This window comes from Orbicella faveolata, unplaced genomic scaffold (assembly GCF_042242905.1).
Source record: "Orbicella faveolata isolate gen_17 unplaced genomic scaffold, um_ofav_v1 contig_13, whole genome shotgun sequence".
NCBI lineage: Eukaryota > Metazoa > Cnidaria > Anthozoa > Scleractinia > Merulinidae > Orbicella > Orbicella faveolata.
In genome coordinates this window covers 23805105-23819867 of record NW_028301540.1, presented here as the reverse complement: position 1 = coordinate 23819867, position 14763 = coordinate 23805105, and the positions used below count along the sequence as shown (strand labels likewise).

The 14763-nt window shown below is 37.6% G+C and overlaps 1 protein-coding gene across 2 annotated transcripts; it reads left to right on the top strand.

The window, feature by feature from the left end:
- Positions 1-107: 107 nt before the first annotated feature.
- Positions 108-14600, top strand: LOC110058695 (sorcin-like). 2 transcript variants are annotated; one of them, XM_020765355.2, is made up of 10 exons: positions 108-220; positions 1593-1679; positions 6996-7065; positions 7813-7834; positions 8582-8603; positions 9155-9223; positions 10761-10839; positions 11751-11864; positions 12758-12816; positions 14134-14600. In XM_020765355.2, exons 1-10 carry the CDS (start codon positions 173-175, stop codon positions 14158-14160), a joined length of 597 nt encoding a protein of 198 aa, XP_020621014.1. In that variant the 5' UTR covers positions 108-172; the 3' UTR covers positions 14161-14600. The 2 variants fall into 2 exon arrangements, with proteins under 2 accessions (XP_020621014.1, XP_020621015.1); XM_020765356.2 differs by having other exon boundaries at positions 111-170.
- Positions 14601-14763: the final 163 nt, after the last annotated feature.

Here is a 14763-nt window from a genome sequence, read left to right as displayed (position 1 = left end):
GTGAGGCACATAGATGAGGTTGACTTGTATCGTTTTAGGGGTTTTAAAAAGCGTGACACGCGTAACGCAAAGGAGGGATGGGCCTCCCAGGCCAGGCTGCTTAGCTAAGCTTGCTTGTTTGTGGGTTGATCGAAGACTTTCTTTTTTCCGCAAGGATTCTTTGATTTAAGGTATGGCTTATCAAGGCTTTGGGGCTCCACCGCCGGGTGGTTATGGAGGGGTAAGTAAGGAGGGGGATAATTGATCCCTAGAAATTCAAAGAGATATCAAGAGGTGTTTGGTGCAAAGCATAATGCACAATTAAAGATCAAGAATTTCACGCCATTTCAAATTCTGCATAATTTGCTCGAATCAAACTAACAGCTGAACTAAGCTCTAAGCTGTGCCTTAAATTCATTACTCTATACGCAAAGCAGCTGACGCGTTGTAATCGCTTTTTCTAAACTTAAACTTTACTTTAAGGTAATAATAATTGTTTAGAACTGGACAGTGGTGGGCAATTGAAAGCAGCTACATTGTTTCGTAGAAAGGGAATTCTTCGCACAGTAACATAAGCTTAAGCTTATATCGTAAGCTTATATTTAAGATCATTTATTTATAATCTGTGTGCTCTACAACTATAGCTGGTCTTTCAAAGGGGATGGACACCAAAATCGCAGAGGGAACCTTCTGGGCAATTTTGAAAATGTTGTAGAACGTACATTGCTGGCACAATCACCCAGGAAGAATTGCACATGTGTACATGAATATGTTACTGTATTAATAATACACTCGAAAAAATTAATGGCTTCTGATTGGCTAAAAAAGGAAATATGCAGCCTTCCTGTACACATAAGTCAAGAGCAGAATAGTATTAATAATGCATGTATAATACAGGTGTACATTTCAATGAACAGTTCCAAAGGTCAAAGACTGCCTATGGTCATTGAAGGTATTTCAAAGTGATCAATTGAATTTCACCCAAAGCCTTCTGAAGAAAGCTGAAGATCCTTGGAAACACTTCTGAATATCAAGCAAACAACTCTGAAGATTTCAAAATGTAACCTGAACCCCCATTTGTTCTTAAAATCACCCAAAGATTGCTGAAGATTGTTATTTAGAAAGACTACTCCAAGATTTTTTAACATTATACCTATGAGTCTATGCAGTTTTGTTAACCTTTGAAAATTTACTTGTCCTTATTTATTCCAAATTGCGCTTAAGTAAGTAGCACGTTTACAAGAAATTCTTTATTTATCGTGACCACTCCGCTTAGCTAAAAAGCTACTTCAAAGGAAGCCTATTCTTAAAATCATGTGATTACCTAATAATACAAATTTTAGCATTACTTCCACCATGTATGCTTCTCAACTTGTGCTACCACTTGACGGCTGGTGTGCAAAATTAATGTAAGCCAAGCTCTAGATATCCTGTCATGTTCTCGGACGCAATGCTTACGTGTACTGTATGTACTATTTTCATTATCAGTGAAAACCATGACTTGTTTTCCATTCTTAGCGTGTCATGCATTTCTGGTTTGTTCAAATTGTCTTCATGTGTAAGCTTTGGTTTAATAATTACAGGCCTGGTGTATCTTTAATCTTCTTTCCCAGGGTTATCCAGGTTACGGAGGCTATCCAGGAGCAATGCAACCTCAGGCTGATCCACTTTTTGGCTATTTTTCTGCTGTCGCTGGACCTGTAAGTATACACCTGTAGGTATTACAATTACTAGGGATATTACTCGGGTCTGGCTGCGGGCTAATTTTACCAGCCAAAAGAAACTTAAATCCAGCTGAAATTTCACACAAAAACCAAGACTTGAGTGAACTTCATAGGTACCTACAGTGTGTAGGCCAGAAAAGCCAGCTGAGCTTATTAATGTGCCAGCCTAATGTTTTCATAGCTACATTCCTGAGTTATTGAACGTACTCGAGTCAGTTTACATGTACATAATTTATCGAAAGAGATCTATACTTTTTAAGTGCGCTGGCTTACATGTAGTTGTCTGTTGACTTCTCAGATCTTACCTAGCCAAAACAATAATTACTAAATACCAGTAGTCAAATTTTCTGCTAGTCTCGTCAAGTTTTGGAGCAATATTCTATCTGCCTCAGGGTCTGAAATTAACTTTTGTAAACAGGTGCCAACTGGTGACTAAAATTTTTTTTCAGTCGCCAGATAGAAGAATGTACATGTAGTCGCAAAAAGTGTCAATCAAATTTTCCCTTCACAGCAAAACACAAAAACGCAAAGATTTTTAAGGCGTTTCTTTGTGTGAAAATATTCCTACTCCTGAACGATCACAAGAGTCAGATTCCACGTGTAAAGGCATTAAAATATCGTGTAGCTTACAATTTAGTACTCTCCTCCTCAGCCGTTTTTTGGGATGTCACATATCACTCCCCCCAAAGAAACGGCTGCTCACATCCAAACAACATTCTTTTCCTTTTGTGTTTGTGGTTTGTTTGCGCTCTGTTGAACAGACCAATCACATAATAGCAAAGTGTGAATGACGTAAGCTTTCGCGCGAAAAGGTCTGCGGTGCAAACACGCAAGGGATTTCTGGCTTTTGTTTCATGCTGCATGTCGCCAAAAATAGGTGGTGTTCGCAGGCTACAATCATAACGGACTGAAAAAAATGTAAATGAAAGCCCTAAGTACAAGTGCTTCATGTGCTCATCACTATGTTTAGCTAATGAAAGAATATAATTATATTTTCTGGAAATGTCATATTGTAAAAGTCAATCAAGGGCTAAACGCTTCCTACAGATTGTAATAGCGGCATTCAGAACTCGCTGTCAACAAATCGAGCAAAGCTACTTGTTTTCTTGGTTCCTTTATTAAGTTAAATAGATATCGTCCTTCGCGACAATAATTTTATGAGTTGAAAGCTTCTATTAATTAGCTTAAACTTTGAAGAGTCTTCAGCTACATAGAAAGCTTGTTGAAGCGTCACCGGTATTTTTCGGTGTCTCTAAACAAAAGCTGGAAATCTGTATGTTCATTTGTGACATCTCCCATGACGGGATACAAAGACAAAAAACATTCTCTGATTGGACAAATTTCAAAGGGCAAATTTGGCGTGAAAACATTCTTGAAAATGGAACGGAAGTGGTGATTGGTTAATTTCGTGAAAGGAATGTTGTTCGGATGTGAGCAGCCGTTTCTTTGTGGTGGAGGGGGGGGGGGGGGGGGGTGTTGCGTGACATCCCAAAAAATGGCTGCAGAGGAGACTAACAATTTAGTTGAAATGGAGTTTTTGTCAAATAGATGGCTCTCATAGTTTGGAGACTGAACATAACATTGTTTTCTTCTTACTTATTTGTTGCAGTTTACATTCCTATATTTATGTTTTTATTTTTGTACAGTACATGTATATATCCTATTGTTGTGTATTATTTGGTAATAGCTTCAGGGCTCTTGTTGATAACAGAGATGTTTTGTAAGCTCCCTGAAGAGACTACCCTGAAATGTTTACCTTTAGATTTTTACTTAATTTAAATAAAACTATCTACCTATCTATCTTACATGCCATCAGTATGAAGCCTTCCAGAAGCCACGCACAAAGCGAGCGGCCATGTTACTCGAAAGGAAAGTATGTGTTTCTGCCAAGCACTAAATGTCGCAAATGTCAATTACAGTGCGTGGATTATATAGCTGTTTTGGGGGTCATTTAACAGTTATCTTACCTTCATGTTTGATCTAAATTATTTTCTATGGAAGTTAAGAACAAAAGTTTTTAACTTCATAGAAGTTTCTTGGTTCAAACCAAACACAAAGTTTTTCAATGTAAAACGAAATGAATTCCTTGAGCGCCGATTCTTGATGTGAAAGTTAGTATCCTAATGGCGACTAGCCTCAAAATTCTGGTTCCCAACACTCAATTTCCAGTCACATTGGCGACCAGCTGGTCGCAATTTTGGACCCTGTGCCTGTTTCACTACAGCGCACAAGATCTAGGAATGAAACCTTTAAAACTGTTGGTGTTAGAGAGGTTAATAAATTCTTTAAATTGGAGACACCTGTATGTACCTGTGCATAACTGTGTCTGTAGTTTTCACATTTTCAAATGGCAATGATATGCCAAGCTTGAATTGAGTATGAATTGAATGTGCCAAGCTTCGTCAAAAACTGTGAGAATTGTAGATCTATGCTGTTTTCACTAGCCAAAGGGGCTATCAGAAATTATATACCAAATCTGTAAACTTGCCAAATCTGAATTTTTCCTAGTCTGTGAATTAAGCACTGTACATAGTTGCATGGCTACAAGTTACTGTTAACCTGATTCCCTAAATATATAGTGATCTGAGTCATGAACAGTCTTCCTGCACTAATCAAGATTAGTTCTGATTGACAGTCAAATATACAGCTGAATGTGTTGTGCTGTGCTGTATATGTTTGCTTTTGGTTTGAAAAACTGGAGTCAGTTTTTTTTTTTCTTTTATGTGTATGACTTGTTGTGTCAATTGATCAAACATAGACTTCAGTTTAGCAAAAGTAAATTATGTCTTTTAAATGTTTGCAAGCTACCTTATTACATGAAATTCAAGCGACATGTTAATTTTGTGAATTTCGCAGTTTTTGAAAATCAGGAAATTAAAGTGATGTGAACAATAAGTGTCGCAAACATAACATGATGCAAAATTAAGTGACTTACAGTATGTTGCTGTTGACATATAGTTCCGCTGTTGTGTTTTTGTTAATTTTGACATTATTGTATTGCCAAATTTTCGTAGCAGTAAGATTGAAATCAAACATTTAAAGACGATGACACACCGTTTAAACTAGCAAGACATGTTTTGGATACTCAGTATCCATCTTCAGTAAAAGGATGTTTACAAGTGAGTGACTATATATAAAGTAGATACATGTAACAAGTAGATGTTAATGTCAAATTGTAGAATAATAGTTACAAATAAGTGAAAAAGTTACATAATACTTACATGTAAGGGATATGTACAACGGAGTGGGAGAAGAAAAAGGTGCAAGTACAAATCTGTGAAAAAAGCTCAGTGCAAACTGTAGTAATTAAAGTAAGAGTGTTAAATTAACATGTTTGAGTTGTTAATTTAATGCGGATCGTTCCCATTCAATATGAAGGGCTTCTTTGATCTTAAGTTGGAAATTGGTAAGAGCCAGGAAAGGCAAGACAATTCAAAGATCAGATATCAACGGATGCTGTACGAAAAGATCTCAGCAAACTAAGCAAGAAAATTGGAAGTGAATTCCACCCAGTTTTTACTAGTAGAAAAATCATTGATGACATCAAAGTGGTAGAGACCAAACCTCCCTTGATCAACCAACATTGCATTGTTACAAATTTCCATGTGATCTGTGCGATACAGATTATGTTGGATATACATCCCAACATCTCTTTCAATGCATCACCAAACATAAACATTCTGCTGTTGGTAAATGCCTGAAAGAAGAACACAAGCTGCAAGCAACTAATCTACAAGACCAACTTATAGTTTTAAAGAAATGCAACACAAAGTTTGACTGCTTGATCTATGAGATGCTGTTCATCTGGAACATTAAACCAAAACTTAACATGCAGTCAGATTCAGTTTGCGCCAAACTCTTTACATAACAATTGAATACTTTGACACCCTTTTAATTCCCTAAAATATTTTCACACCATTTTTACAATTTATATTTATTCAATTCTATGATGTATTTTGAACTTGATAATGACGACATGGAGTCATCGAAACATCATTCTATTTTCATATTGCCTATTTTCATTCTAAAGTGTTTTACAAAACCTTTTATTATCAGAGATTATTATGATGATGATGATGATTGTTATTGCTATGCAGTTCTTTCCCTTCCTTTTTTTTTTTTTTTTTTTTTTGCAATTTTGAGTTCAATTTTGGTCTCAATATTTTGCATGTTAACTGGCCACCGTATTCTCATTATCTGCATGCAATTAGCTTCTGAAAAATGGCCAATGAACAGATCTCATTGAGTATGAGAAATAAGGAAATCATGTTTAAAAGAGGCTTTAAGCACTGTGTTGTGCTTTGACGTGAGTTTTGCTCAAACTATTTCACATAGTCTAGAATGTAGTAAATTGTGGCCAGCCTAGCTCACCAAGAGTCTCTTTGTACAATGGTACATGTAGCTCAGCGGTTGGCCAGGGTGCCACTGGCTGGAAGGTCATGGGATTGAATTCTCATGGGATGCAAAATTTGTCCTTGTCCTACACTTGTGACATAATGAACATTTCATTTTAGTTCTAAAGACAAGTAATCTGCAGGCTAAAGATTACCCATCTTTCATTTATTTATTGTTGTCCACGTGGGATGTTTTTGGCATTACTGACCTTATCAGTATGCAGGATGCGTGTCACATACATGTCCATCATATACAGTCAATGTACATAATTATGAATGTATTAAATAAGCAAATGGCTTAGGTCACCATGAGTCTAGAGCTTTGTAGCATAGTGGTTAGAATCATGTTGGGGCACAGATTTCTTTCTTTGTCCCATTGATGCTCATAACCATTGAACATTAAGCACTTAATGACTGGCCTCACTGGGAAACAGTGAGTTTTATTTCCCCAAAACCCTTGATGTTCCCTGAGATGAAGCCGAGGGGGACATTGAGGTCGAGGGAAACAAACCTCACTGTTTCCCGAGGGGCCAGTCATTCAGTGTTTTGCTATACCTCCCAACTCAAAAGTAGAAAAAAAAAAACTGGGAAGAAATTGTTTGCTTTGCAGCGGCTGGCTCACAAATTTGCCGCAGTTTCAAGGAGCACGACCTGATTACATGCAAGTCAAAAGTTCATGTTGTTGTTTCCCTAGGGAGTTAGTGAGGTTTGTTCGCCCTAGGTAGTAAATGAGTTTTGACCCATGACACATGACATGTTTTCCTCCAATTGGAAAACATATTTGAGTTGGGATGTATCTGACAATACATTTTTATCATGACAGCCTGGAGCACTTTTGTTAATGTCTGTCTATCCAGTAATGAATTTAAACAAATTTTGTATATGATTGCACCCAAAGGATCAGCAGATTGATGCCAAAGAACTGCAACGCTGTTTAACAAGTTCAGGCATCTCTGGAAGTTATCATCGTGAGTATGGAACAGACTGTGTACTTTCATGTAATTTAAAACTGCAGGTTCCCATTGTTGGTGGCATGAGCAAAGAAAGGCCCTTTACCAGCTTGCTTCGCTCGCTGACTCAACCTCATTCCCAGGGTCTGTCATCTTACCGCCCCCTGGAGCGAGCAAGGAGAGACCCTGGTTGGGTCTGGTCAGGTGTTTCCCAGAATCTGGGAGTGGGAGATGACAATTAAATTATCGAGGGGATTTGCTGCGTAGTAGGAATTTTATCTATACTTAGCCTGTGGGAGTGCTTTTTGGTTTATTCGGGTGGCTGGCGACTTAATTTTGTACTTTTTATTCCAGCCTTAAATTTTGTAATTGTGCAGTTCCAGAAAATAAACATACATGTACTCCCTCCCCCCTCCCCCCTCCCCCACCCCCTTCCCCAACAGAAGAGATTGGATGTTCTTCAGGGTGGGGGGCTCTGTAACACCAAAAAATGTACAAAGAAATGTATGAAGCTGAATTTGAATTTGAAGAGGGGTGAGGTCTTAGGTAAAATCCCTTCCAGGGGGGTATGGATATTTTCTGGAGTTCTGGTAACACATTATTTCAAAATTAAAGTACAAAATGGAACAAAATTTTAATAGAAAGTTTAAGAATGCTGTTGACCAAGAGTCGTATCACTACTAGTAACTTAAAACACAATTATTGTGCCAAACCATTCCTGGCCTGTGTCATTATTAATCTATTTCTTTCTTTGTTCTTCCTCAGCTTTCAACTTGGAGACTTGTAGGTCAGTATATTACAAAACAAAAGTATGTAGTATTGAAGGAAAGGATTCAAAATCGATAATGTTAATCCAGTTGCCAATTTTTTAATATCATGTATGAATTCTTCTAATAGAAAAAACCCAAATAATGCTAAAACCTCTGCATTATATTGTGCCAAGTGGCCATAAGGCAATATAGTAGGGGGAAATTTTCTTTGGTCAAACCAGCTTCTACACGTAGGCAAATTCATTCTAAGAGCTGGTGAATATACCCAGTGCTCAGTGTGGCCCTCGATGAAACCCCTGAATGGGGAAATACAATGATAGGATAGTATTGCAATCTGAGGTGTGATTATACTTTAAATAACAGGCTAGTTAAGTATTTGCAGCTACATCTGCATGTAATATGATAGGCATACAAAAAATCTTCGTTTGCCTGTCATTTTTATTTACTGGTTATTAACTGTTCATATTATTACTGAAATCTTTACAAGCTGTTCATTGTCTTGATGTGGTTTGCATGTTGGTGGATTTGTTAGAGAGCTGATCTCTGCATTGAAATTCATCAATACACTTGTAAAATACACTGTACCAATAATTATTATGATAAACAAGGTTCATTCTTGGACAGAACAATGCTGCAGTATTTTACAGAACAGTAGTTTCAGTTTTAGTGTTAGTTCCACACCATTGCAATGTTTTCAGCTTTTCTCCTGTTGGTACCAAATTTAACTTACATATTAATTGTCTTTAATCTTTTGTTTTCTGAAGGACCATGATCACCATGTTGGATGTATCCTTAGATGAAAAAAAATGACAATCAAATTTACAACAACTAAATGACGTTAGAACAAAGCAATTTCATGCATTTTATTTTTTCCTGAAAACTTCATGATGTTGATAAATATGACACACGTACATACATGTAATGCATTAATTAATGTTTAAGAAAAAATACATTTGATTAATAGAGCAGTTTCATTTGAGTGTCTAAATGTAATTGGTTTTGCATCAACTACACCACACAACTGGCTTAAAAAACTGGTGCCACTTTTTCATCCAATCAGAAGTAAAACCAAAACCAATTGAGACCCATTCACACTTGTTTTCCCGCACTTCGCGTCAGTTACATGTAATTACTTCGAGCTTTGATTGGTTCACTGGATTGTCTGCATCCTTTGTGATTGGCTAGAGTGATTACTTCGGCTGGAATTGATTGGTTTATTGCACGATGCAATAATATTTTCTGTAATAAGTTATTTTAAGGCAAGAGAGAGTACAAATAAAGATTGTTGTTGTTGTTGATGATGCTATTGTTACTTGGGGTTCTTAACACTTGTGAAGCGTGACCTCAGTGGCAAAATGGGTTTCAATGAATTCAAGGAGTTATGGGCAGCCCTAAACCAGTGGAAGGTAGGTCAAATAGAAAGAATGTACTAAGTTTTGTTTTCTGAAACAATAGCTATTAAAGTGGAAGCTACTGTCAAACCAAGTGAAGCGTACCCATCAAGATTACATTTAATGAATTGATTATTTGAATATTGAATCTGCCAGTCGTTTCAAGAATGCAATAATGAATTGATTACTGGAAAATAGAACCCACCAGTCGTTCCAAGAATACGGCTAATGGGTTTAATGTTAAAAAAAAAATCAATTCAGTATTGATTTTTCAAACGACTAGCAAGTTCAATATTCAAGTAATCAATTCATTATTGCATTCTTGAAACGACTCGCAGGTTCAGTATTCAAATAATCAATTCATTAATGTAATCTTAAGGGGTAGGATTCACTCGGTTTGACTGTAATAATTCAAGTGGAAAGAACTTAATTTCTGATTTCTGAATGACCATTCAGGTTGACAAACTTTCTTATTACATTGTTTCAGTAAAGTTTACTCTGATACTGATTTACAGCTTCACCCCTTAAACTCAAGTGCAGCTGCTTACAGAAACGTTAATTCAAGAGAGCACTATTTCCAACTCATCTCTTTTACATGTAGCTACATGTCTACAGGCAATATAATATATCTATGCAATTTGTTGTCAGTTTTGCATACATGTGAAGTTTGCTAACTGCTTGCAGTAGGCGTATTTGTGATTAAATAAGGGTTTACCAATTGAAAACCTGTTGTTACATGGTCTCAGAAAGTGTTATGATCACCACAGAGATTTTCACTGAACTCGCATGAATTTGTTTTGACAAAATTGTTTCATAGGTTATTAAGCCTCTGCGTTCTCAGACTCCTAGATGCCATGAAAGTTCTATAACCTGCCTCCCCTTATAGAGGTTTCAGATTCTGAATTAAACCCCTGTTCTTTATTTTAAAGCCCCCCCCCCCTCCCCTCACTCTCCTGTTGCTAGTGTTTTTAAAGATCCCCCCTTCCCTTTGGAGCAGTGTGAATACAAGTGAAAGACATGTAATAGTCCACTTAATTCATTGCCAGTTTTTATTAATATATGATATGTAAACTTGTGAGGCATGCATGTATGCTTATTAATTTCAGACTTGCTTTTAACTGGATGTTATAAACTTGTATATATACACCTGTAGTTTAGTTTTCATTTCTTACATTAATGTCCAACACTTACGTGTAGCACTTTTTTATCAAACGAAATTTGCTATTAAAAGATAAGCAAATAGATTCTGTATTGCCATGCATCTGTTCAGTGATAGATCACAGATGATGTCAAAATGTGGTAAGGAAAAAGTAGCACACAAGCTGTTACACGGATGTGTCACTGATGTTGTTACCACATTTTGACATCTTACAACTGTGATCTATTACTAAACAAATGCACATCAATAAAAATACAAGTCCAGATTACATGTAGTTTGACTTTTTATGTATAATTATTTTGACTATAATCCTGCTACCAACAGGCTTCCAAAATCTATCGATGTCTGAATATTTTTAGTGATTTTAATTCCAAACTTTGTGCTGTATCACAGACTACCTTCATGCAGTATGATGCAGACAGGTCAGGTACAGTTGAACCACATGAGTTACATGCGGCCCTCTCTGCCTTTGGTAAGAGTTTTGTTTGTTCACATGCATGAATTCATGCACATACTAGTTATGCAACACTTTCAATTGGTATATCATGGGATATCCCACAAGTCACTTATACATTCTTGGTGTACCAACACATAATACAAGTGACAAGCAGGGTATTTCCACGGTATACCACAAGAGAGTGTTGCGTAACTGTTTTACACCCTGCTATAGAAAATACAGTGGCCAGCACAATCAAAGCGACATATGCATGGCACATGATATGTTCAACAAATATGTGATTTTTATTTTTAGTTTAGTTCTCTATATTTTGGGGGTGTTTTTAATAAAACAATTATTCCATTTGCGCTTGTTGATTATGAGATGATTATAGCCATCTATATATAGCTATCTACCATCTCATATCCAACGCGCACTCGTGGAATATTCAAAGCTCAAATTAAAGAAGGGACTCAGTAAGTCCTTAGTAAGACCTACGCTGTAAGACTTGGGCGAGGACAACGGAGGTGAGGCTACTGGAGGGGAGTCAGATAACTTTGAAATGTCTGTGGCTCCCTTTCCTAACATACTTTTGTCGTCGTAAGATGATCGTCTTGCTTGAGGATGTAAGTCAAGGATTCTGGTCTCATTTAGGCTGTTCAAGCAAAAACACCAATACGTGTATTTTTAGCTGGACAAGGTATCCTTTAGTGTGCACTCAAAGAAATAGTAATAAAATGGTATCCTTTAGGGGTCAAATAAAGCTGGAGCCACGCGTAGATGGGTCTCCTTTTGGGGCACAATTCAAATTTTCTGTGGAGCGTCCCCAACCTTTTCATGCGGGAATCCCATCCCCCCACCCCCTGATCAAGGCATTATTTAAAACCAATGTCTTGAATGTAGTCGATCTTAAGTAAGTGCATTTACGTGTTTATCTTGTTTTGCAGGTTATAGATTAAGTCCAAACGCGTTGAATGTCATTGTGAAGCGGTACTCGACTGATCACCGAATCACTTTCGACGATTTCGTAGCTTGCTGTGTGAGGCTGCGAGCGTTGACTGGTATGTACAGCGGGTTTCCTTCTCTCATCTACCGTAATTATTTTGCGCCTTCCTTTCAATTAGCGCCCCTTGCAATAAGCACTTCCTCATTCTTATTCCTGTAAAGTGTACTTCACAAGTTTACCCGGTTTGTCTTTGAAGCGAGATTCCTATTTATACGGCGATCGTTGCCGACCTTATTGTTACATTTTGCTTCATTAGTATACGACTTTGCGTTTAGAAGGCATCATGTAAGAAATGAAGTGACCCAGAACAGTTAAAGAGCTTGTGAAACTTATAACATGGTGAAAGTTTTAGCTCTTTGGTTTAAATATATAAGATGATATTCGCTTTCAGAAACTGCCCAATTTCTGTGTGGCAAAAGCGCTAATGAGCCCTTACATCCTTTGCTAAATTTTGCGCTTTGAAACCCGCTTCGTCCAAAATCCTGATCGGTCTCAAATTCCTTGGGTCAGTTGTGCCATGCCCTTTCAACATTCAGAACTGCTATACTTGTAGCTAGATCAGAAACTGAATTGCTAATGTTAATGAGGCAAATTTTGTGAATAAAGATTCCTCTATTTCAGTGTATTAATCTGTTCACAAACCTTTTATTGTCTCTTGAGGCTGCGAACAAAACTATAGACTGAAATCATAGTCATCGTAAATCCATATCCTGACTAGCCTGTGTAGTATTCACAGCTCAAGGAATTTGAGTTTTCGCATTTTGGCCGCGCGAAAATTGGGGCGAGGGCAAATACATAGGAGGAAGGGGGGGAAGGGAGGGCAAGAAACCAGGTTCTTCCCAACTCCCCTCCTTTTTTTCAGTCTCTCCTCCTGCGCACCTAAATGCAGGAGAGCTTGCTACTCTCACTATGAATCCTTTGCTAATTGTTTTTAATATTGTTTTACAGATCAGTTTAGAAGACGCGACGCGGCGCAGAATGGGGTTGCGAATTTCCAGTATGATGACGTAAGTTGTTTGTTTATTTATGTTTTTTTAACCTGCTCCTAATGTATGTCCTTTGAAATTACCCTTTTTTCGTGCTTCTGTTCAGGCCCTATTCACACTGCTGAAAACGGAGGTTTGTTTCGTTTAACATTCACATCGATTTTTTTGCACGTTATTAAAACAAATACCTTAAAATTCACAAAGTATTCCAAGGGCGTATTTGTTTAAAAGGTGTTACTGGCGAGTTTATTCTCGGAAAAGCATTCGGCTTTTTTTAAATGGTCGGGCTTATACAGTCGAACCTCCCGTAAGCGACTACCCAAAACGTCAAGCCTAGGTGGTCGTTTAAGGGAGGTGGTCGCTTACGAGAGCAAAAATTGGCCTCATTAGCATATGCTAAACTGCAGAGACTTACCCCATGTTTTAAGTCAATTTCGAGAAGAAAAAAAAAGCCAGTACTTCCCATTGAGAAATTTCCATCTCTTGCTACCAAGGAATGCGATAACGCTACAACATTTTATTATCCAGTTTTTGCAATTTTCTGTCAAGTGGTCGCTTAAGGGAGGTTAAGAACGAAAGAAAATTTCAAAGTTTTAGCTCTAAAAGTGGTCGCGGTCACTTACGAGAGGTGGTCGCCTACAAGACGTTCCAAATATGGTGATTCAGGTGACTTGGAAACTTTTGGTATTTTGGAAAACTGATCGCTGAGGAGAGGTGGTCGCTTACGAGAGGTGGTTGCAACCGGAGGTTCGACTGTATCTGAAAAGGACTTATGTTCATAAGAATACTTAATCAGCATGTCAAATCTGTGACTCTTAGTGTCACGATGTGAAACACGAAGCTCTTCTATATGACCAGTTAAACATCAAGAGGGCATAAAGTCAAGAGCACTCTTACAGTAAAGGGCGTTATAATGGAGAGTAGCTTTAGACTGTGAGTAGTCTCTCTTTTGCTCGAAGATCTGCGAGAGAAGAACGTAAACCAGACGAGCTCGTCTTCCGACGGCGGCTTTCCAGCAAAAGAGACTGGTCGCAATCTAGGAGTAACTCCACTGTTCTTTAACAGTTAAAACTTAGATATTATTACGCCATTCAAGGCTTAGACTGTACCCATTTTGGGCTTAGGTTTGGAAAGATTTTGCTACTGAAATGACTTTTACTTCTATTTTTTTCCTTTTTATTTGGGGGAGGGGTGAGGAGGGTGGTTCTTTGAATTGTCCGGTAGGTGTCCTCTGCCCCACCCTTGTACTGCCCCACATGTACAAGTGCCGGAGCTTGTGAGACACCGTGCGTTTCTTTGAGAATTTTAATTAACATTTTCTTTTTTGGTCGTTTGCAGTTCATCCAAGTCGCCATGTATTGCTAAGACGTTAGACAAGTTCCTGCAAGCTCTTCCAATTTTTCTGTTGATTAACTTTATTTTTAATTTTTTTTTTTTTTTTTTTTAACTCGTAATTTATAAGCTAATTTGTTAGGCACCTTTTTAATGTGGATATAAGGGCAGTCATAGAGGCTGGATCTCCTCATAAGTCATGTACACGTAAACTACAGGTAGATGGCCACGCGTGTGCTTCCCGCGAGCATGTCTCGCGCGTAACTCAGCCTTGCGCCTCATTAGTTTAGCTGTAACCAAAAAAATTAACAAAATTTCAATGTACGCAATAAGTTTTCCGAGTTATTGAGCCATTGAAAAGTTGATAGCACAATCTGCAAACACCACGCACGTAGTTGTAATGTATTACTAAGTTATACAATGTACTGAGTACTATCAAATGCTTGCAATAAAATCAGGGTAATATATCGTCACTGGATTGTATCAGTTCCAGCTTTTTAAAGGAACTCAGTCACGGTATTTTGGGCACGTATAAAAAACCTTTAAATTGAAGAAATCCTGCAAATAGTAGTTTACTAAGATAGGAAAACGCCACAGAGATAATAATGCAACGTAAAGGAACAAGGATGGTTAAGG